General features: G+C 35.8%; 2 protein-coding genes and 1 long non-coding RNA gene across 3 annotated transcripts; 2 read left to right on the top strand and 1 right to left on the bottom strand.

Moving 5' to 3' along the window:
• Positions 1-1,345: 1,345 nt before the first annotated feature.
• LOC130993926 (uncharacterized) lies at positions 1,346-2,313 on the bottom strand. Its single transcript, XM_057918962.1, has 2 exons — positions 1,971-2,313; positions 1,346-1,473 (listed from the first exon to the last, which is right to left on the bottom strand). Exons 1-2 carry the CDS (start codon positions 2,311-2,313, stop codon positions 1,346-1,348), a joined length of 471 nt encoding a protein of 156 aa, XP_057774945.1.
• Positions 2,314-5,280: 2,967 nt separating this feature from the next.
• LOC130993924 (uncharacterized) lies at positions 5,281-6,156 on the top strand. Its single transcript, XM_057918961.1, has one exon. The coding sequence runs from the start codon at positions 5,281-5,283 to the stop codon at positions 6,154-6,156; it is 876 nt and encodes a 291-aa protein (XP_057774944.1).
• Positions 6,157-18,993: 12,837 nt separating this feature from the next.
• On the top strand, positions 18,994-20,088 carry LOC130993131 (uncharacterized). Its single transcript, XR_009091584.1, has 2 exons — positions 18,994-19,312; positions 19,870-20,088. It is a non-coding gene; the product is annotated as an uncharacterized LOC130993131 (long non-coding RNA).
• Positions 20,089-23,097: the final 3,009 nt, after the last annotated feature.

Below are 23,097 nucleotides of genomic sequence, written 5' to 3'. Positions count from 1 at the left end.
CTGCCCCGAAGCAAGTTCCCAGCCCGATCTCTCCATGGCCAGAATTTTATCTTCGTTCGTCTGAAATTTGATAGTATAGAAACCCTTACCCATAGGCATAAGGGTCCACGGATCTTTCGGCCTCCAGATTCCTTGCAATTCAGCCTTAAGCTCCAGAGAAGTTCGAGGTTTCTCTCCTTTATTAAGAAGGTGCCTTCCAATAAGAGAAAATTTGAAGTTGGAGACCTGTTGCATGTAAAGATCACGAGGGATAGCGATCGACGCCGACTCCCCATGTTTGATCGCTTTCAGGGCATGAAATCTGTGGAGAGGGATGTCCGGCTTGCGCGCAGGCCTTGGAGCAACCTTATCAGCATAAGAGGGCTTCGGCAACTTAGTCACGTTGGTATCATGCAGATCATCGGGACGTGCATCGCTCGTCAAGGGCTTCTGCCCCATCAACCCTTGGTTTTCCATGTTACGAATCTGATTCTCAAGATCACCAGACGGCTTAGTAGGGACTCTCTGGTGTTCCACCATCATCCCAGAAGAATTAGTTGCGGTTGACGTCGATTTCGTATTATGAGAATTCGCTCCCCCGGAGCCGGGAGAGCTTTTGTTGCCATCGAAATTGGAAGAGACCGGTGGCAGATTGAGCCCACCCCTATCAAGAACCTGGAGAGGGCCGCCAGAATCCATCGTCGGCGAAAGGGAGGCGGCGCAGAAACTAGGGTTGTGTGGAAACGGTGAAAGCTAGGGTTTTCGTCATCTCCTCGGCCAGAAAAATACTAATTTGGTTCCGTGATGTATATCTTTAATTAAGAGAGTGCATGGCTAAACTTATTTTAAAGAGTTTATAAGTTTTTTGAAGCTTATAAAATGTTTGAAAAGTTTATAAAGTGTAGTTTCTTAAGAGTTATAAGTTGTCAAAATATTTATTAGAGAGAGAAAATCGAAGAGAGATAAACTTAATAGGGTATATGATAAAAGTAACAAATCATAGTTGAATAATATTTATAAAATAATTGTTACATATAAGAGCATCCACAGTGGGGGTGACCTGATAGCTGACCTGATAGAGGGGGGACCACATTAGGTCAAGGAGGTTGCAGTGGGATAACATGATAACTGACCTGATTTTTTTAGTTTTGATTTTTGTATTTTTTATTTAAATTTAATTGCACAAATTTAAATAACACAATTTATTTCGAATTTAAATTGCATTAATTTTAAAATCCTAAAAATTACATAAATCTAAAAAATTTAAAGACATATCCTAAAATAACTATTCCGACGCTAGAGGTTCGAAACGTGCCCAAACGTGCTCGATCAAATCACGTTGGAGCTGAGCATGTATCTGTCTATCTCAAAAAATTGCATCTCTTTGCACGTATTCCTTGAAGCAAATCAGTGTTGCTCGAGCACTCTCGGACGAGTCACTGCTAGACGCCCCATGTCCTGCGTCGTCATCTCTCCAATGGACAGCTCTTTCACCTTCGTTCTCAACAAGCATGTTGTAGAGAATGATGCATCACATCATGATTTCCTTGAGATTATCGACGTACCAACCCCGCGCCGGACTTCGAAGGATTCCCCATCGAGCTTGAAGCACTCCAAAGGCACGTTCGACATCCTTCCGTGCCGATTCTTGCATCTTCTTGAACCTCGCCTCCTTTGGATTGGTCGCCATCGACGGACTCTTGACGAAGCATCGCCACTCCGGATATATGTCGTCGCACAAATAGTAGCCCATCTGGTAGTAGCGCCGGTTGGCCTCAAAGACCACCGGTGCCGCCGTTCCATCTAACACGTCGGAGAAGAGAGGCGACTGGTTCAGAACATGTTCAAACCAACGACACCGAATAAGGCATGCTAAATCCACAGATCGTGGGATGCAACGGCCTCCAAGATCAAGGTGGGCTCCCCTTGATCACCACGTGTATATGCGCCGTGCCACGCCTTTGGGCAATTCTTTCACGCCCAATGCATACAATCAAGACTCCCAAGCATCCCAAAAAATCCGTGTCGCTCCTTGTGCATCTGAAGAAGGCGTTGGATGTCCGCCTGCGTAGGACGTCGAAGATACTCGGCTTTGAAAGCCCGAATGACTGTCTTGCATAATCTCTTGAGGCATAGACGCCCTGTCGTGTCGGCGACCTTGAGATACTCGTCGAAAGTATCCTCACTGACGCCGGTGGCTAATTGGCGGATAGCCGCCGTGTATTTCTGCAAAGGCGTGAGAGAGTTCCGACCTCGTGCATCATGACTCATCTGAAAATAAGTATCTTCACCTTGAACAGCCTCGACGATGCGCAAGAACAACTCCTTCTGCATCTGAAAACGACGTCGAAAAAATGAGGCCCGTACGTTGGATTGTTGTTGAAGTAGTCTTGCATAAGACGAAAATGGACAGTCCTACGATCACGGTGGACTTATTGTCAGTGATGAACAACACGTTCCGGCGCCGGTTGGGAGTACATTTGAGCAAGCAATTGTTTATGCTCCTGGATCTCATTGATGATCGTATGTGCTACCTCGTCAGAGGAAGACGACGAATTATCATCGAACCATTCCATTTTTTGAAGAAAAAAAATAGGAAGATTGAAGAAGAAATGGAGGAAGATTGAAAGAGAGAATTATTTGTGTGTGTGTGTGAATGAAGAAATGAATGGATGTATTTATAGAAGGAAAAAAAAAAACTAAAGGAAAAGTGGGACAAACCGCTATGAAGCCGTTGGGCATAAAAAAGAAAAGGAAAATGGGGTGAACGGCTACTTTGGCCTTTAAAATTCAAAATTTAATTTTATTTTTTAATTAGGGACGCGTGTTATGCACGCGCGTTCAAAAACGGCTATCGGGGCAAGCCTGATCTATCAGGCCTCCCTCGAGTCCCTTGTGGCTGCAGTGGGTGACCCGGTCTTGGGGTGACTCGAGTCCCCCCTATCGAGTCCCCACTGTGGGTGCTCTAAGATTATGAAAAAATAAGTTGGGGTAGAAGAATTTAAAAAAAAAAGTTGGGACTGAAGAACTTATTTTTGGAGAGCTTATAAGCTGTTTAAAAGCTTATTTTTCCCAACCGTTTTGAGCTAATAAGTTCAGTCCGGTGAAGTTCCACTTTACTGAAATAGTTTTAAATTATATATTTGGGAATTAGGTTTTCGGTTAATTGTCAATAAATACACTAAGTTTACTCAAGTTTCCGTTTAAATTAACGTTATTTTTTTGTCAATCAATACATAAATTTTGATTTTCTTATAATTCTACCCTAAATAAAATTATGGTCACATTTAATCATACGTGCACACTAAATTTTAGGGTTATTAGCCTGTAAATACACGAACTTTTTATATTTTCTGAAATTTAACATGACTTTTATTTTTAGCCCACAAAGACACGAACTTAACATTTTTTCTGATTTTTGACATCTACAAGAAAAAATTCTAAAATACTATTAACGTGAAGGTTGGTATATCATGTCATTCACTCTCTAATCCAAATAATGAATCAAATTACTCTATTCAAGAGCATATTTTGTAGTTCACGTCATGTATTCTGGCCTCCATCTCCATAATAAATAGAGTTTTTTCATGTCGATGTCAAAAATCAGAAAAAATGTTAAGTTCGTGCATTTGTGGGCTAAAAATAAAAGTCATGTTAAATTTAAGAAAATATAAAAAGTTCGTGTATTTACAGGTTAATAACCCTAAATTTTATTACGTGACATAATTTAAATAAGTTGGCCTTGACAAAGAAGAAAGGGAGAAAATGTTTTGATATCCACGTAATAAAATCACGATGTCCACATAGGATTACATGCTGCTAGAATTTTAATTGGGTCAAATTCTGAAAAGTTAAAATTTATGTATTATTCTCTCTGTCCCACTCTAATAAGCTCGTTTTTCTTTTTGAGACGTCCTATTAGAATAGACTTATTTTTCATTTTGAGTAAAAAAAATATACTTAGCTGGTGCGAACCACACTACTTTCCTTTAAAAAAATAAGTTTCTTAATCTCCGTGCAAAAAAAAAATGATCTTATTAGAGTGGGCCAGAGTGAGTAATTGATAAAAAAAAATGGTGTTCAAAATATAATAACTTGGAAGTCAAATTTTTTATCCTGACTTCTAAATATTGTTCAAGCTGATTTGAACTGATATAACCATTTATTTTGCTTAAATAATTGGCCAAAAAAATAGTGTTGGTTAAAAACCAAAATTTAGTTATAATTCATGTATTCACATCCATTATATTTGGAGTAGACTGATTTACGTTTTCAAATAGTTCTAATTGTAATTTTAAATTTTTCATATTTAATTTTTTATTTATTTTAATTATTGTAATCTTCAAATTTAATTTTAATGAAATTTTTAATTTTAAAATTTAATACTCCCTTTGTCATTGAAAAGATGTACTAATTTATCATTTTGATCAGTCCGCAAAAAAATGTTCTAATCTATTTTTAGCAATAATTTGCGAGTCTCTTTTTCCACTCACTAATTTGTGGTCATCTTTCTTCACTCACTAATTTAATTAACTTTTTTCACTTTTCGTAGTTATTGGATCCTTTTTTCCACTAACTAAATACTCCATTTGTCCCACTATAAGTGAGACTACTATAAGTGGGACTCTTTCTAATTTGGGTAATCCACCATAAGTGAGACTCTTTATTTTTTGGGTAAAAGTTTTACCCTTTAAACATTTTTTCACCTACACACAAAATACACATTTCTTAATTTCCATGTCCAATAAAAATGTCTCACTTATAGTGGGACGGAGGGAGTAAATAAAACAAGTTTTCTTAAAACTCGTGCTACCCTCCCTTAAGACATCTTTTCATAAACAAAGAAAGTATTTATTTTAATTTTAAAATACATTATTTTAAATCAAATGAAAATAAAATTTATAAAACTCATTATAAACCCCCATGGCAAATAAGAGCATCCACAGCGCGGAGGGCGAAGGGAGCCTCGAGCTGGGGTGAAGAAGACGCCGCCGCACTGGAGACCTGGCCTGGTGCGAAGGCGTGGTGAGGCGAAGAACCGGGGCGAGAGGAAGAAGGTTATGGCGCATCCGGCGGACGCGCCTATGAAAAAAAAAATTAATTCGACGGTTTTTTGAAAATTTTGACCGTTTGTAATATTTTTTTTAAAAAAAATGACCGTTGGAAGCAACAAACGGCCGAATTCATCTTTTTATTTATTTATTTTTTCCCTTTTATCTATATATATCACAACTCTTCTTCATTCATTTCACATCTCCACTTCAAAAAATCATCTCCACATCAAAAAATCATCTACAAAAAATGTCTTCCTCCTCATCAAGCCACGAGGACGAGCGACGTGCTGAAGAATTTTCCAATCTTGTACAACAATTTAACCAAATTGTTCAAGATATTGGTGATCCAGAAGAGCAACCTCGTCGTCGGCGACGAAGCGCGCGGAAGAAGGCTTTCATTCGTCGGGACCGTGAAGCCGGCGCTGTACGTTTGCACGCGGATTACTTTGATGAAAATCCAATCTACCCCGACAACATCTTCCGCCGCCGTTTTCGGATGCGTCATGCGTTGTTTTTGCGCATCGTTAATGCCGTCGCCTCCGATCCATACTTTCAACAACGCAGGGATGCACTTGGGAGGCCCGGCTTCACGCCATTGCAAAAATGCACTGTCGCTGTTCGTATGCTAGCTAACGGTGGGGCAGCGGACCAATACGACGAGTATCTCTGGATTGCAGAGTCCACAGCGTTGGAGTGCTTGCGCAGATTCAGTCGAGCCATTATTCAACTCTTCGGCGCGGAGTACTTGAGGAGGCCGACTTCCGCTGACTGCCAACGGCTTCTAGCAATGCACGAAGCGAAGCACGGCTTCCCGGGAATGCTAGGGAACCTTGATTGCATGCATTGGGCGTGGAAGAATTGTCCAACGGCATGGCAAGGCGCATACACTCGCGGCGATCAGGGGGAACCGACCATCATCCTCGAAGCCGTCGCCTCGCAAGATCTATGGATCTGGCATGCTTTTTTTGGGACTCCTGGTTCGAACAACGACATCAACGTGCTCAACAACTCGATGTTGTTCAACGATCGGCTGCAAGGAATGGGCGTGCCGGTCACATATGAAGTCAACAACGCCTACTATACAAGTGGGTACTACTTGACTGACGGCATCTATCCTAATTGACCTGTATTCATGAAGAGTCCTACACATCCGACGGATCCGAAGGGGAAGAGATTCAAAGTGATGCAGGAAGTGGCTCGCACGGATATTGAACGAGCCTTCGGCGTCCTTCAAGCTCGTTGGGCAATCGTCAAAGGCCCAGCGCGTCTTTGGAGCAAGGAGGCGATGAGCGACATCATGTTCACGTGCATCATTTTGCACAACATGATCATCGAAGACGAAGGCGAGCAAGCAACACAGTGGGAAGAAGACGCCGACGAAGCATCGAGTAGCGCCGCATCTCAACCTCGTACCGGTGCTCCGCCGAATTTTCGTGCATTTGTTGCACGACAAGCATCCATGCGAGACGCGGAGATGCATGCTCGCCTCACTTTGGACTTGAAGGAGCACATTTGGTCTCGTTTTGGTCCGATTGAGCCCTAGAAAATTATTATAATTTTTATTTTTTTTAATGTATTTAAATTATGTCTTTAAATTATTGTAATGTAGAAATTTAATTTTAATAAAATTTGAATTTTAATAAAATTTGAATTTTAAAAATAAAAGTGTAGAAATATAAATTTTGTGGAAATGGGAATTTAAGCACCCATCTAAAACACAATGCATTGGAGAGGGGTGTGTCTTAGATGAGGCCCACTCCTAAGACACCCTTCTAAGCAACAAGCATTGGAGATGCTCTAAGGGACTCTAAAGTGAGGATCACTTCTATGAGCCCCAATGGAGATGATAACTAATGTTGCATGGCATTTATAACTATATATATAGATATCTTTCTAATATATATACATTCTTTTGATTTTATCTTTTTACCATTGAGGTTCCAAGACACTGAAGTAACATCAAACAAAACCTCACATTTTCCAACATATCAGCCATCTTTTATTGTTTCTCTTTCATCATAATTGTACTCCCCTCCAATTACTATTTTGTTTGCACCTCACTATTTCAAAATATATAAATATAGTGAATCATTATTAATGTCAATTAAATAAGCTACTATATGTAATCAATCGTACGACGGTCCCACACTATGATAAATCACACATATACAACATGATAGATAGGTATATTTTAAAAAATAGAACCATGACAAATGAGTTCAGATCAACATGCATGATATGATATATGTACTCCTATATATTTAAAAATAGAACTGTGACAAAGGAGTTAAGATCATTCGTCCCATAATTTTGTATGTTTCACTGTGACTTAATACTGTTTGCTACTTTTTAAAAGAAAATATTATAAAAATAATAATTTAAATATTTACATACCCTAATTATGGGTTAATGAATCCTAATAATTGTATTTAATTAAAAACTGAAAAATAAATATAAAAATAGTTATAATTCTCAATTAAATTAATTAGTGAGTTCTAATTAAAAATTTTAAAACTAAAATAATTTATAAATATCTAAAATTGAAGAAAAACAATTAAAATTAGAAGAAATTGATTATGGAATACGTGGTGAGACATCAAAAATATAATAAAAATTCTGAAAATGGTGACAAATATTCTTCACAAAGTAAGGAATTGATAGAGGGTGTTTGGCTGAGCTTATAAGCTCCTCAAAACAACTTATAAGCTCTTTCAAAGTGTTTGGCAAAATAAGCTCATAAACAGCTTATAAGCTCTAAAAATAAGTTTCAAGAGCTTATAAGCTCCCAAAAAAATAAGTTCCTCTACCCCAATTTATTTTTTTATAATCTCATATGCAACAATCATTTTACAATTATTTTTCAACTATAATTTATTATTTTCATCATATATCATTTAAGTTCATTTTTCTTCGATTTTCTCTCTCCAAAAAAATTCTCTCTCTAGCAAAAAATTCTCTCTCTAGCTTATAAGCTCAATTATCCAAACACTTTGACAACTTATAAGCTCTTAAAAATTACTACATCTTATCAGCTCTTGAAATATCTTATAAGCTCCAAGAACTTATAAGTTCTTTAAAATAAGCTTAGCGAAACACCCTACCTGCGAGATTACAAAAATTTACATGGAAACATAAGTGGGACAACCTATTAATATCGGGTCTGGTCGAAATGAAGAAATGTGGAAAACAAAAGCCATTAGGCATCGCATTGCCAATAAATATAATTAGCCACATTTCTAGTAGTATTTTGTAATGTAAAAAATATCCACGCGCGGGAACTGGATTGATACATGTTATGTCAACGAATAACATTTTTTAATGTTTTATTGAAACAGTTTATAAGTGAATTATAATAATCTTTGATCAGTTTTGTAAGAATGAATATCTACAAAACTGTTTCCCTATGATTGTTTGTCCCATTGTTATCTTATGTATAACTATTAGTATAAGTTATTGATCTAATATATTATATTATTTTAATTTAACCTTTGTCTTTTGCCGGTTAATATCCCCAAAATAGGACAAGCATAATGCGCACTTGAATTATGATATTGAAAACCTAATAAATCCATGCTATGTTAATGTTTGCATGGTAAAACTCATGACTCTATTTGTTACAGAAAATGTATAGTGCCGACTAAATAAATTAATTAAGAAAACACTAATAAACCATAATTTTTTAGCTCTCATTTTAATGACATGGACTTTTGTAGTGTACTAGTCTACTGATTGACTATCACCCATACAAATTATCATCTGTATATAGACCATTCACATGCTCTATTACTATACTTGTAATGAAGGGTATGCATTTTTCCCATTACCACACTGCAGTATGGTTTGCTCGAACTGATTTTTTTATATATAATTTATTTATTTATTTTTACCCTGACTCCTCTTGGCCCATTCGAACATATAATTTGCATGTATTAAAAGTGTCATTTAAATTCATTAAAAATGTCATTTGTAATTGTAATGTGTCATTTATTTTCATAAAAGCAAATGATACATTACGAATGACACTTTTAATAACAGAAAATGACAATTTTAATGTATGTAAATGCTATTTCGTAAATGATACTTTTTATAAAAATAATAATATATTACAAATGACACTTTTAATAGTAGAAAATTATACTTTTGTGCATGCAAATGAAACTTTTGAATAAACCAAGAAATGATACTTCGCAAACAATGCATTACAAATGATACTTTTAATTTTTGCAAATGATACTTCATAAGTGATATGTTTTATTAAATCAAATGGTATTTTATGTAAAAATAAAGAATATATTACAAATGACATTTTTAATAATAGAGAATGATACTTTAATGCATGCAAATGATACTTTCAAATGGACCGAGAAATGATATTTCGTAAATGATACACAAATAACACTTTTAATAACATAAAATGATATTTGTAAATGATACTTCCTCGGTCCACCAAGAGTGTAACACAATTACCCGATTGGTCGTCCACAAAGAGCGTAATACTTGTTTTTTGGGACATGACCTCACTTTTTTCTTTTAACTACAACCACTCATTTCCATATGGCTGCACTCTCAATTCAACCATAACCACTCATTTCTACTTAACACACACCTACCAACCATTTTCTTAAAATTTGTGTTCACCAAAAGTATTACACTTTTGGTGGATGGAGGGAACATTTAATATATAAATAATTAATATATTACAAATAAAATTTTTAATGCACTCAAATAACACTTTTGAATAGGGCCGAAAAGGGTAAGAACAAAAATATACATATATATTAAAAAAAAAATCGGTCCGAACGTACCGAACCGAATGGGCAAACGATCCGGACGAACCGAATCGAAGGGAGAGATGAGAAAGTGCAACGTGCTAGTGGGACTCGAATCCATGACCTTATGGATACAATGTACGAGGTTTACTAGACGCTAAACTTTTTTTTTTTTTTTGATCAGGCAAATGAATCAATTTTATTAGAGAACATGGTACCAAAGGTACCAAAACAGTAACAACAAAACATCGGCAAACCAAAGAGAGGAGATGTTAACAACAGCAAAACATTTCAGAACTTCAACTCAAGATCCCTACTTTCGTCATCCAGGTTCTGAAGTCCAAAGCTAGCGACGACATCTTGTAAGCCGACTTCCAACTCCACAGCCTCGTCTTAATTTCTGTAATAAGCTTTTGTCTGCATCACGACCCTTGGTTGAACTTGCAGTTGTTTCTTTCTTTCCAAATGCACCAAACAATACAAATCCAAGCACCTGTGAGAAATTGTTTGTCCGTCTTACTCCCAAGGCTTGTGAACGCAAGAAGATGTGTTTTTGTGCTGCGATGTAAAATAGTCTTTTTCCCGATCCACACAAGAACCTCATTCCAAATCTCACCTATTTTGGGGCAAGAGAAGAGAAGATGTTCCAGATTTTCTATTTAAGCGTCACAAAGGATGCAGTTTGCTTCCGGCGAAAGATTGATGACTTGTCTTTTAACGAGATTTTCACAGGTTGCCATTCTCCCTTTTAGGATCCTTCAAGCGGTTGTCTTGGCTTTGTATGGCACTGGTGCTTTTCAAATCTTTTCGTATTCTAGCTCTTTCCTTCGGATGGCGTTCATACTTGTGTTCATCCTGATGGCTTTATGGGCTGATTTGACGGAGAAAAGGCCGTTTGGGGTGAGTTTCCATTTCCATCCAGCTCTCAGTCCTGCACAAACTTTGAAACAGTTGATGATTGCAAGTAGGTTAGAGAAAAAGGCACGTCTCTCCCCTTTAGCTCACTAATCCATTCTAACTTCCATTCCCAGACTCCCTCCACCCAGTGGCCCATCTCCTTAATAACCCCAGTTTGATTGTTGCTAAGACGAAATACGCTTGTGAATCGATCCCTCAGCCTTTGGTTTCCTGACCAATAGTGGTGCCAAAAGGATATTGATTCTCCCTCCCCAATTTGCAGCTCCAGATTCTCCCTCAACCACTTTCCGCCCCCCTCCCCCCGACTCATTCCCGCCACCTTATTACACCATCCCGATTTTCCTTCCCTATTTCTTTCGAAACTAAAGCCCTCCCCGCCCCATTGTATTTCCCCCAGACGTGCTTTTACCACGCGAACCCAAAGAGCGTCTCCCTCCTTCAAAAACCTTCAAATCCACTTCGCCACAAGAGCTTTATTGAAGCTCTCCAGGTCTTTTAAGCATAGTCCTCCCTCTCTAACATTATCACAGAGAAGATCTCATTTAACCCATTAAATCTTTTTTGTAGCCTCTCCCCCACTCCCCATAGAAAATTGTTCATCACAGATCGACATTGGTGTAACACACTCTTAGGCAAAGAAGAGAAGGAAAGTTGGTAGATCGGAATTGAGAAAAGTACCGAGCGGAGCAACGTGATTCTCCCGGCGAAGGAAATTTTTCGATTTTGCCAACAACTGATTTTCCTCTTGATCTTTTCCACCATATAATTCCAATCATCCACCCGAGACAAACATGATCCAATCATAATTCCTAAATATTTGGTGGGGAATTCGCCGACTTGGCAGTTGAGCGTGGCTACCATGTGGTCTCTCACAGGACTCGGGATGCCTATCCCAAAGATACTACTTTTGTCAAAGTTCACCTTCAATCTTGAGAGTATTTCAAAGATTTTGAGTATGCTCTTTAGAGCCCACGCGTTATCTCCTTTCCCTGAAGCCACGAAAACCGTGTCATCAGCATATTGTAGGTGAGAGATCCTAAGGCCGTCATTGCCACATTCCACCGGTTCTAATAACCTTTTTTGGATAGCTCTTTCGGTCATCAGATTAAGTCCTTCCGCTACTATAAGAAACATGAAGGGTGATAGAGGATCTCCTTGTCTGAGACCTTTCCCGAAAAGGAATTCGCCCGAAGGGCTTTCGTTAACCAAAACGTTAGCAGTGGCCGAACTTAAGCACTCTGAAATCCATCTCCTCCATTTGTGGCCAAAGTTCATTTGCTCAAGCATTTTATCCAGAAACTCCCAATCCACGGTATCATAAGCCTTGGCGAAATCCACTTTAAATAAGAGTAGGCTCTTCTTCCTCTTTTCAGCCTCATCGATGATCTCATTCAGCGTAATGACCCTATCTAAGATACATCTCCCTTCAACGAACACGCTTTGGCAATCCGAAATAATTAAGTGCATCACTTGTTTCAATCTAGAGGCAAGTACCTTTGCAATCACTTTATAAAGACAGTTTATAAGGGAGAATGGTCGAAAATCCTTCATATTCGAAGTTGCATTTTTCTTCGGAATAAGTACAATAAAGGAAGGGTTACACCCTCTGACCAGTTTTCCGTGTAGGTGAAACTCCTTCATGACTTCCAGCAGATCATCTTTGATAACATCCCAACATTTCTTCATAAAAAAGAAAGTTGAAACCGTCCGGCCCAGGGCTTTTCCTTCCGTTACAATTCCAAACAGTCGCTTTCACTTCTTCTTCGGTGAATGTTTGCTCGAGCTTTACTCTCATTTCGTCCGAGATTTTCTTATTCACGTAATCCTCCGAGATGTACGGTCTGACCCCTTCTGTCTTTCGAAACTAATTTTCAAAGTGGGCTCGGATCTCTTACTTGACCTCAGCTGGTTCGTCTATCCATCTGTCCCTCGCATTAAGACCTGAAATTTTGTTTTTTAGTCGCCTTCCCTTGATGACCTTGTGAAAATAGCTGTTGTTGACGTCCCCATCTTTTAACCATCGGTCTCTTGCTTTTAGAGAAAGAAGGCAGTCTCTGTTTTTTAGTTGGAGGAACAAGCTTGCCACGGCTTCGTTCCTCTTGAGAATGTCTTCATCTTCCAACCCCATGGTGTCGTCAACGGCGTCCCAGCCACTAAGATAATCTTTAAGCTTTCCGATGTTCTCTTCGATTGATCCAAAATTAGACCTATTCCATTTCTTGAGATCTTCCTTCAACCTTTTTAATTTTTTCTTAAAACCGAAGCTCCTCCAACCCGTGAGGCCGCCTCGATTCCAGGATCTCGTACCATTTTCTCAAAATCAGGGTGGCTTGTCCAGGCGTTGATGAACCTGAACGATTTCGGACCCTAATACACTGTCCTTGTTTCCAATAGAATTGGGCAGTGATCTGAAACTGATCTTTGCATGCCTCTTGCTTTTGTGTGTGGCCACTGCATAATCCATTTGTTATTAACAATAAAACGATCCAATTTTGTCTTGCACTGACCATGTGGTTGATACCATGTAAATTTCCTTCCTTGTAGGCGGACTTCCTTCAAATCGTTGGCTCTGATGAAACAATCGAAATTCTGAATATCCCTCTCTGAAAATTGGGTGCCCCTGCCAACTCTCTCAGCTGTAGGTCTAACCAAATTAAAATCCCCTCCGGTGTATACACATGAATCTCGATTTTGTTCAACAACCAAGCCAATAGTATTCCAAAGAGTCTCTCTTTCGACCAAGGATTGAGGTGCATAAATGTTTATAAAACAACATTCAAAGTTACCTGGATTTCACCTTACGTTCACTATCAGCGCACCCGGCACCTCCCAATGGTTGGAGCTAGAGAAACTTGAAGGGTTCCACATCGATAAAATCCCTCCTGGCCTTCCTTCGGCTTTTCGATAGGCATACCCACAGTTTTCCATCCTCCAAATGGTCTTTAAATCGATTTCACCAAGGCTTTCCATCTTTGTTTCTTGAATAAGGCAAAAATCAATTCCCTTCCTCTGAATGAGTTCCCTAACCTCTCTCTTCTTTATTTTGCTCCCAAGCCCACGAATGTTATATGATATAACTTTCATTGATCACACTTTTTCTTCAACTCCTCGGTCCCTTCCTTTTCTTCTCGGCCCACCAGTTGCTTCGCCATTTTGATGTCTCCATGGTTACTGAGAAGCCCGATTTCCTTCCCAAATTCCTAGATTTTGAGTCCTTCATCTAGCTCTCGTAAGTTGCTCTCCGGGTTTGGAGAAATTGGGTCTGGTTCGTTGATCTCTGGGTTTTGCTTCTGGGCTCCACTCCCTTCCCTTTGGTTGGTTCTGGCGGCCTGGCGTTCTCCTTCAATCGGTCTTCTGAGTTGGGTTTTTGCAGCATCTCTCTTGAATCTTTTTTGTAGAAATCTATTGAGACCCAATTTGATGGTGCTCTCAACCCCTGACTTCTTCTTATGTTTTGGGATTTTTCGATTCAGGAGCTCTTGGGAGTGAAATCCTGTTGCTTCTGAATTTAGGGACGAAAATGATGCTCTTGGGCCCTTCTCTGAGTGGGATTCTGTTGTTTTATTTTCCTTGCCCGGGTCGGGCCTTTCTCCTTGAGGCCCAATGCGTTTTTCTTTTCCCAAGCCCTCTTTGGAATTGATGGGCTCGCTTGTGTTACCTGGGTTGTGTTGGGTCCAAATGGCCTCCACTAAAATCTTCACGGGTCCGAGATTAATAATCAATAATTAAACTAATAATTAAACTCAATATTGTATTATATATATACAGTCTTGCACATTCAGATGTTTTATACTTCTGATTGTACAAGAGAATTTGTGATTTAAGAATTGTACTAGTATATTGAGATATTATTCCTTATTTTTTAAGTTAATTTAATTAAAATGTGTTCTTTTTTATTATATACTCCATCCGTCCTCATAAAATGTATTCGATCTATTTTTGGTAAGTTTTCTATTCACAATAAAGTGAGACCCTTACTTCATTAACAACACATTCAATCATTTTATTAAAATTCATGCCATTTAAAAGTGAATACATTTTACAAGGAGGGATGGAGTATTTATTAGATTCCATGAGAATTGAGTTCTACATTAGAATTGAAATTTTTGTATAAAAAAGTTAGGTTCGTACTTTTCTTTTGTTTCACATGCATGCTGTTATAGCTCCAGAACGAATTTTGCATGTTTCCAATGAATAATAGGACAATATATGTCATATATACTTCTATTAGAAACAGCTAATTTTTATTGATTGTGTTTATTTATTTTCACCAACATGTGTATAACTATAGAACGATGTTAAACCAAATTTAAAGACCTGACTGCGAAACGTGATTCACTTGATAAAACACTTTCCATTATTCATTGGATTATGGTCCAAATTATCACAGGAGAAAAATAAGAAATCATTATTAATACCTTTTTTTAAAATAAAAAGTAATGTTTGGCAACCATCATAGCCATGACATATGCACAATCTTTGCTTTGAGTATATTTGTAGTTATATTTATAAATAATAAAATTTTTGATAAATTATAATCGAATGATATGGATGTATACAGTGCACTGAAGAGAGAGTTTATTAAAAACAAGTACATATGTTGAAGTATATTTTGTAGTTATATCAGATAATAAAGTTTTTCGATAAAATATAATCGAATAATATGGATGTATCCAGTGCATTAGAGAAAGAGTTCATTAAGAACAAGTACATATGTTGTAGACAACAAGCGTACGACTCTACAGGGCTGAAAGCAACATATCAAGAATTCAAACGTGAAGAAATTCAACGTCGCGTAAGATCAGATTTTGAATGGGCTCCTCCAACCATCCAACAACACTATTCATCAGCTCTCCTATACATATCCTAAGAAGGTTACCTAAATTACTGCAGACATAAACTTCCAATCATTCAAAAAGCTAAATCTCCCATACTCTCGAAAGCAACAAAGTAACCATATGGAAACCAAACGCGCAAACGAATCTCAGTTCAAAGTGCATCTTGTAGTTATGATACTAGTTATCATAAGCTACAATACCTACTCTCTTATACTAGATATCAATACACGAGTTTCAACCTTTGTTTCTCTCCAGATTCTAAATGAATATCACTACATATCCAAGCTTTAGAATCGAGCAAACTAAATGTTTTAGATATGTTATTAGTTGTAACCATTTGTTAGTTAGAACCAATTATCCTTCAAGCACACCCCTACCTAGAAAGTTATGAGTAGTTGTTAGAAGTAGAAGCAAGTAATCATCAAGTGTTAGCTGTTTGAAAGTGAAGTAAGAATCCCTCCCCATCACGTCCAATTAACTCGTAGATCACATCAGTTTGAGGTTACAGAATTGATCGTCTTAATTCCAGCTATAAAATAAGAAATCATAAGATTAAGTGAATCCACCTGATTATTAGATTATTGGACGTGGGGGTGGGGGGAGGGAAGGGGTTCTCCGAACCACGTTAAACTTCATGTGCCTTTACTTTAAGTCAACACACTAAACACTAAACATGTCAATGTCAGCTAACTCATGATCATTGGCATACTTTTCTATCAGTTGACCAACACTTGATTGATTAATTACATGTATTGAAACAAACATAATCAAAGATTTTCTAAGTAGCGCAAGTAGCGTAACCACCACATTCCTCATCAAAATCAGTTTATGGTTCTACTGATAAGCAGTTTGTTGTCAACATGCTAGCTAAATGATACATTCTTAGATAAAACAATTATTTGAACAAAGTCAGCTCACTCATAGTGTGTTGATCAAGTTGCCAATGAGGCCTAACTTAAGTGGTAAAGCTGAGGCACCTAAAGACTCTCCTTAGTGAGAGGTCTTGGGTTCAATCCACTTGCGTGCGATTATTTTTCCACATTTGTGTGGTGTAGAGGTTCCGCCTACGTGCGGGTAACTTATTTGATTATATAATAGATATCTCTTGTAATTCTTAAAAAAGGTAATTGAATATATGGATACATAGTGTATTGATCAAATCACGTGAAAGTTAGTTGATCAGTCTTGTCACTAGTAAGCAAACAAGCACCGAAAAAAATTTAAGTGGTGAGTTCCTCCCTTATATACCAATATTTTACTTCTCCAAACCAACACTTACATTATTATGAAAACTACATTATATATAGGGTGGGATCTAGTGAGAATTCTATTTTTTGTGATAAATGAGAATAACGAATAAGCTAATATAACACGAATAGTCGTAATTAAGTTAATGTAGATTCAACGAGAATGGTCAAATGTGGTGAGAAATGAAATTGAATTTGGAAAGTCAGTGTTAGAGTAGGATACTCTATTCTATAATTGTCATTTATATAGTTTTGGTTGTTGATACCATCCGAGATACCAGAGGAGTTACCCAGATGGGATCAGAATATTCTTGGAATGCAGATAAGTTCAAGGTTTTATGGATAATCTCGATTGGTTTAAAGAGATTATTTCGTGCTGGACACTCTTATTATGATTGGATAGACTTATCAACTATCTTGGAAGAGTTTAATCAAGGGATGAGTCTTGATTCTCACATCTATATAAGTCAAGTTTCTCTTTGAAAAAGGGTTCGGTCACTTGTGTATTTATTCGAGCAGTTGGTGAGTGCAACACGTTTTATTAATTGTGAAGAACATCATAACTTGGATTGTACGTTCTGGTAATTTCTTACTTTGCGTTTAATCTTGTTGGGTAGCAAAGTAGTTATTCAATTTATCTCTTTTGTGAGTTGAAGTTTGTGTTGTAAGGTAGTAAGTGTGTTCGCCAGGGTTCACACTTAGAAAGTTAGTGTTATCTAGCTTTCAACGTTTTACTAGTGTTGAAGTTTTGGGAAATTATAGAGGCATAGAAAATTGAGTCTTGTGTAAGTCCTGCTGTAATTTAATCTCTCATAGTGAATCGTTTTCCCTGGGCGAGGCCCTTCAGACGTAGGTGTTCTATCACCGAATTGGGTTACCATATAGTGTGTTCGTATCTGTTGATTTTGGTTTTGTTATCTGTTGTGTCACGGTATCTCACTAAGTATATATCATCTATGTTATCCGCGATATTCTATGTGTATTTGGGTAGACAGGTATTTCAGTCAGATATTCAAATTATATGAGTGATATTTACCTGGAGGGGCGAAAATTTCAACACGTTAATTGATTATGACTATTCGTGCATTACAATCAGCTTATTCGTAGATTTATATTAACTTATTTGTTATTCTCGTGAAAAATAGTTTTGTCGCTAAATTCCAACCATGTATATATGTACATAAACTTTTGCAATGTACTTTTCTACTTTGTTCATATCCTGATGCTTACAGGAAATTGGAGTTTTACCCACACATAATTACCCACGCATAATAATGTGCGGTAGTTTAGCCACACATAATTTGAAAATGTGTGGGTAAATCAATTAAAAGATTTTAATTAGTTATCGACATTTAAAATGTGTAGCAAAAACATTTTTGTGACATTTATTATTTTAACGGTGAATTTTTAAATTTTACTTATGTAACAAATTTTATTTTGGATTTTGTTGTGCCAACGTGGCAAACTAATAGAAGTTATTAACCACACATAATTTTAAGTTATTTATGTGTGGCTAATGAAATTTTATAATTATTAATTCTTGACATATAATAAACGTGAGAAAATATATTTATCCACACTTATAGTTTGGTCTTGATTAATTATTTTTATAAATCTTAATTAAAGTTTTACCCACACATAATCAACAATACATATTTTAAAAAATGTGTAGGTAAATCAATTTGAAAATTTCAATTAGTTATTGACATTTAAAATGTGTAGCAAAAAAAATTAGTGACATTTTGACGGTAATTTTTTTAATTTTGTTTATTTAAAGAAGTTTATTTTTAAATTTGTTGTGCCGACGTGGCAAACTAATAAAAAGTTTTAACCACACATAATTATCAATTATATATGTGTGGGTAATGAATTTTTATAGTTTTTTTACAAATTAAAAAAATTCAATTTAAAACTTTTTTTAACATAAATTCAATTTAAAACTTGTATAACATATTCTATGTCTATATCAATACAATCTAATTATAATATTGATATTCCAACAAGATTGATCGAATTCAAAAAGATTGAATAGTGGATTAATTCGTACATTTATATAAGCATATATATCCGCACTAGCTTTTAAGTTAATCTCCAACTAGTTCATCTTCTGTGACTAGAATTAAAAATTTAGTAAAAAAAGTATAAAAAAGAAATATACTAAGCATAGGCAAAACAATCATTTCGCAAAATTATTTTCGTTTTACCGCCATTTACCAAACCTCTAAAAACCTATCTAAGAAACTTGGCAGTTTATCCACAATCTTAGTGGAGTTTAAATTACCAATTCCTCTCATCCATTACAATCCCCACTACTCCTCTCCGATTATTCCCCACTTTCCTTAACTCCAGTAATTATAGGTAGGAAACACTGAATTGTTCGGAAATGGTCAGAGAAGAAGTTGAGAATACGAGGGCAGACATGGTAATCAACAGAGTGGAAAGAGCACACAGGCCAAGCAATGAAATTCCTGATGGATTCAACTATAACTATCTCAAGATTTACTACGGTGACACCTTTTGTTTGTTTTGTTTTGTCTTCTCTAAATTCAAAATCCACAAATTTAATTCATCTTTAACCTAATGCTTGGTGATTTTATAATGTTCAATATTTTGAGTGTTGGTTTTACGATCTTAATTGTTCCCCTACTTTTGGGGGGAATAATTACTTATCTTGCTGATTTTTGCTATAATATGTGTGGGAATTGCAAAAATCTGGTCGATCATTGAATGAGAATCATGTTGATGTTTTAGTTGTGGATTGTGCTACACTGAATTATGCTTGTGGCAGCATATAATTTCATGTTGTAAGTAAAAGCAAAATTAATAGTTCTCTACCCTCTTTAATCAACATAGTACCAATTAAGGACTCATATATTGGCATGATTTGGTTAATTCCTCCGTGAAACTGCAATACGACAAGTCGATGAACATTTTAGTTCTTGTAGTTATAACTCTTATGTTTTCGTGGACATTTTAGTTCTTGTTTTTAATCACATTTGAGAGTCTTTATTTTTACTTATCTAATGTCTACGTTCCTAATGGTATTGACTTTTAAGAGATGCAGATCATACTGCAATACGACAAGTCGATGAAGATGTGAAGCTAAACCACAAAAGATTGGAGGGTGAAGATCTTGAAGCACTTGGTTTATCTTCAAGACACATAATAGATTTTTGGCACCTTAGTTATTTAAATATTTTGGAATGTTTGTAATTGTCATATTATTTTGATTTTATGTAATATTATTTGATAAAATTTCTATGATATAATTGTGTTAGATGCATTGTCATGTGTTTTTTGTATTTATATTTCAATTTTGATATCACATACCTGATTGTGAAATAAAATTAGAAAAAATAAATATTTTTTTTGCATAAAATATATTTTATACACAATTAAATTGATATTTATAATCACAAACAAATAATATTTTTTTCCTAATATTTAAATATTAATTTTTTATTAAAATTTATACCCACACATATATTATATCAATTACCTACACATATAAATTGTGACGTGTCAATATCGAATGCCATGTCATCATCTACATAATTTCCACATCAGCATTATATTATGACAAAAAATATATTTATCTACACATAAGAGACACTTTTAGTGACATATATATGTGTCGACAATATTATTAGATTTATCCACACATAAATATATATGTGGGTAAAAACCTTTCTCTACACTTTTATTGTGACACATGTTGATATTTACGTTATGTGTGGGTAAACACATATACCTACACATAACCATACCTTTAACCACATTTACGTATGTGGGCGAAAACTCAATTTCTTGTAGCATATAACATTTAATCGGAGGTTCTCATAACTAACACCCCCAACATGCTCTTTGAATGGTTATAACGCGTGTTATTAATACTTTCTATCTACATACTTCACACCAAAATAAATAAATAAATAAATATAACAATAGTAGTATGTTTTAGTGGGATGACCAGAGCTGATGAGTCTATATCACAAGAAGTACTCAGAGCATACTAGCATGTAATATTTGTAATTTGTACTTGCGATATAATAATATATATTGTACTAAAAGAATCATTCAAATGATCTTATGCCCCACAGTTTCTCAAGAATCATGTTATTATTCCCAAATTAACCAACCTTTTCAAGTTAGTTAATCGCACGTGCAAGTTATGAACGATAAAATTTCGAAAATACAAAAAAAAAACAATTGTGTTGAGAAGTTACAAGTATCAATTAAATTAGAAGCTACAATGATTAAATCGAGATGGAGTAAAATCCAACTGACAAAACATGTTAGATCAATGACCCACACATAATTAGGTGAAGATTCCCACCAACAAAAACTCGGCAGCAGTGAAGTTTGTATTGATTTTGTTTGATTATGACTTCTCCTTTCAAAAGATAATGTTTAATTATGAATTTAGTTTAGTATGCGAATGAAAAGATTGCGATATCTCTCAATCCATACATCAATTTTGCAGTGTGTGTGTGTTTGAGGTATATAGGAAGTGTTGTTGTCCAACATTTATTTTTTTAAGATTAAACACTGACATTGAGTTGTATCAAACATGGGCTGCCTGCTGGAAATTGGCAACAAAATAAAGTTCGTCAAATGTTCAATCATTTGTCTCGTATATTTTTCCTAAAAAAATACTAAGTATATTTTTGTATTAAAGCTACCTTAATAAAACTGCAATGTGTAAATAAATACATAATATTAGAATATGTATTCAGCTCTCAGCCTAGCTAGCTGTATGAACTACATTATCTTGCTTCATGTGAAATAAATACTATTGCTGAATTAAAATTTCAACCTAACAATCAATTGATAGTACAAAAATGCTAACTAAGGGCTTAGCCTCAGCAAAACATTTCCGGCGAAAACCTAAAACAAAAAACACCGACGAAGAAAAAAGAATATTCGTCTATTACAAGTCAAAACGAAAAAATAAAATAAAACGACCAGGGCCAAAGAGGTGCACGAGTGGCTGATAACACAGGGCACGAAAAAGAGACAAAATTCAATGGAGCCAGATCGAACCGAAACCAGGAGCCTAGCGGAACCATTCAATAGAAATATTATTACAACCAGTAGTTGTATTATAATTGAGCTCGTTTGAGTCTGAAAATTGGTTCAAATTATTGGACCCTTGATATTTTTATGTACTATTTTACATTGGCTAACAAAAAATTAAGCCCTCCTTTAACACACTGAATTTTGCCTATATGTTAGTATTTCCCAAGAACAGATCAATTTAGGCGGAAGTACTGAGGTGCTTAATTTAATCATTAAAAAACATGATCCAATTTAGTGCTAATTAATAGCTAGGTTTGGGTCCTAGCTATTTCGTCATCTTCCCATAATAAATTAGTATTATTCCAGATATTTAATAACGTTTGGTATGATCTGTTTAGCGAGAAAATGTCGCAGCAGCTATATTGCTCTTTGAAGTTTAAATAATCACTATTATAATTGACATTGAACCTTTTGATACTGAATTCAGCTTTGGATTCAAAAGGCACAGAGGGAGGGAGGACCATTTTCAGTTTGAACTCGGAATTACTTTTTCAACTCATAATTCAGATTCTTGTGCCTTTTTTTAAATTCATTTTTATACTCATTGGTGGCGGATTTACTAATTATATAGTATATATTTTCTTGTGCTCTGACATATTCTTATGGATTTGAGGTTTTTATGTGATTGGCTAGATCTGTTTTACCAATCCGCAAACCACAATTTAATCTCTATTTTACTAACATTTCTTGTTGATTTTTTGTTCAACTTCTTATGGGTTAGATGCCCTAATTCAAAGGAGTTTAGAGTCTTTAGACTATCACCAAAAGTTATTAATAAATTCTTAGTATTGATTGCTTATCAATTTCTACCAGACTTTGTACTTGTATAATTTGCACATTGCTTTTGCTACTATAGAAAAAAAAAATCTATAAGTAAAATAAAAATAATAAAAAAAATTGAAAGAATAGGCCAACAACCAAAATCCTGTAGTAAGAAATTGTACAATTTAGAGTACTCATTAGGTTAAAGTCACATGTTCATCTTCCCAGAAGAAATCGTATGTATGTAGATCATCAAGATCTCACTTTTACATACGCCAAACTGTACGTTCAGAAATACTATTTTTCGACAACTGTTAAAACTAAATAAATACTAATATGTATTAATTGATTAATAAGTGTTTTATTTGGAGTTTGGAGATCAATTTTGGATTTTATTCAGCAAAAACGATGCTAATTTACTCGTACATCACTCTTCCTGTATTACACCACC

The sequence above is a fragment of the Salvia miltiorrhiza genome, chromosome 7, assembly GCF_028751815.1.
Source record: "Salvia miltiorrhiza cultivar Shanhuang (shh) chromosome 7, IMPLAD_Smil_shh, whole genome shotgun sequence".
NCBI classification, from domain to species: Eukaryota; Viridiplantae; Streptophyta; class Magnoliopsida; order Lamiales; family Lamiaceae; genus Salvia; species Salvia miltiorrhiza.
Note: the sequence above shows the minus strand (reverse complement) of the source record. Positions and strands in the feature narration are given on the sequence as shown.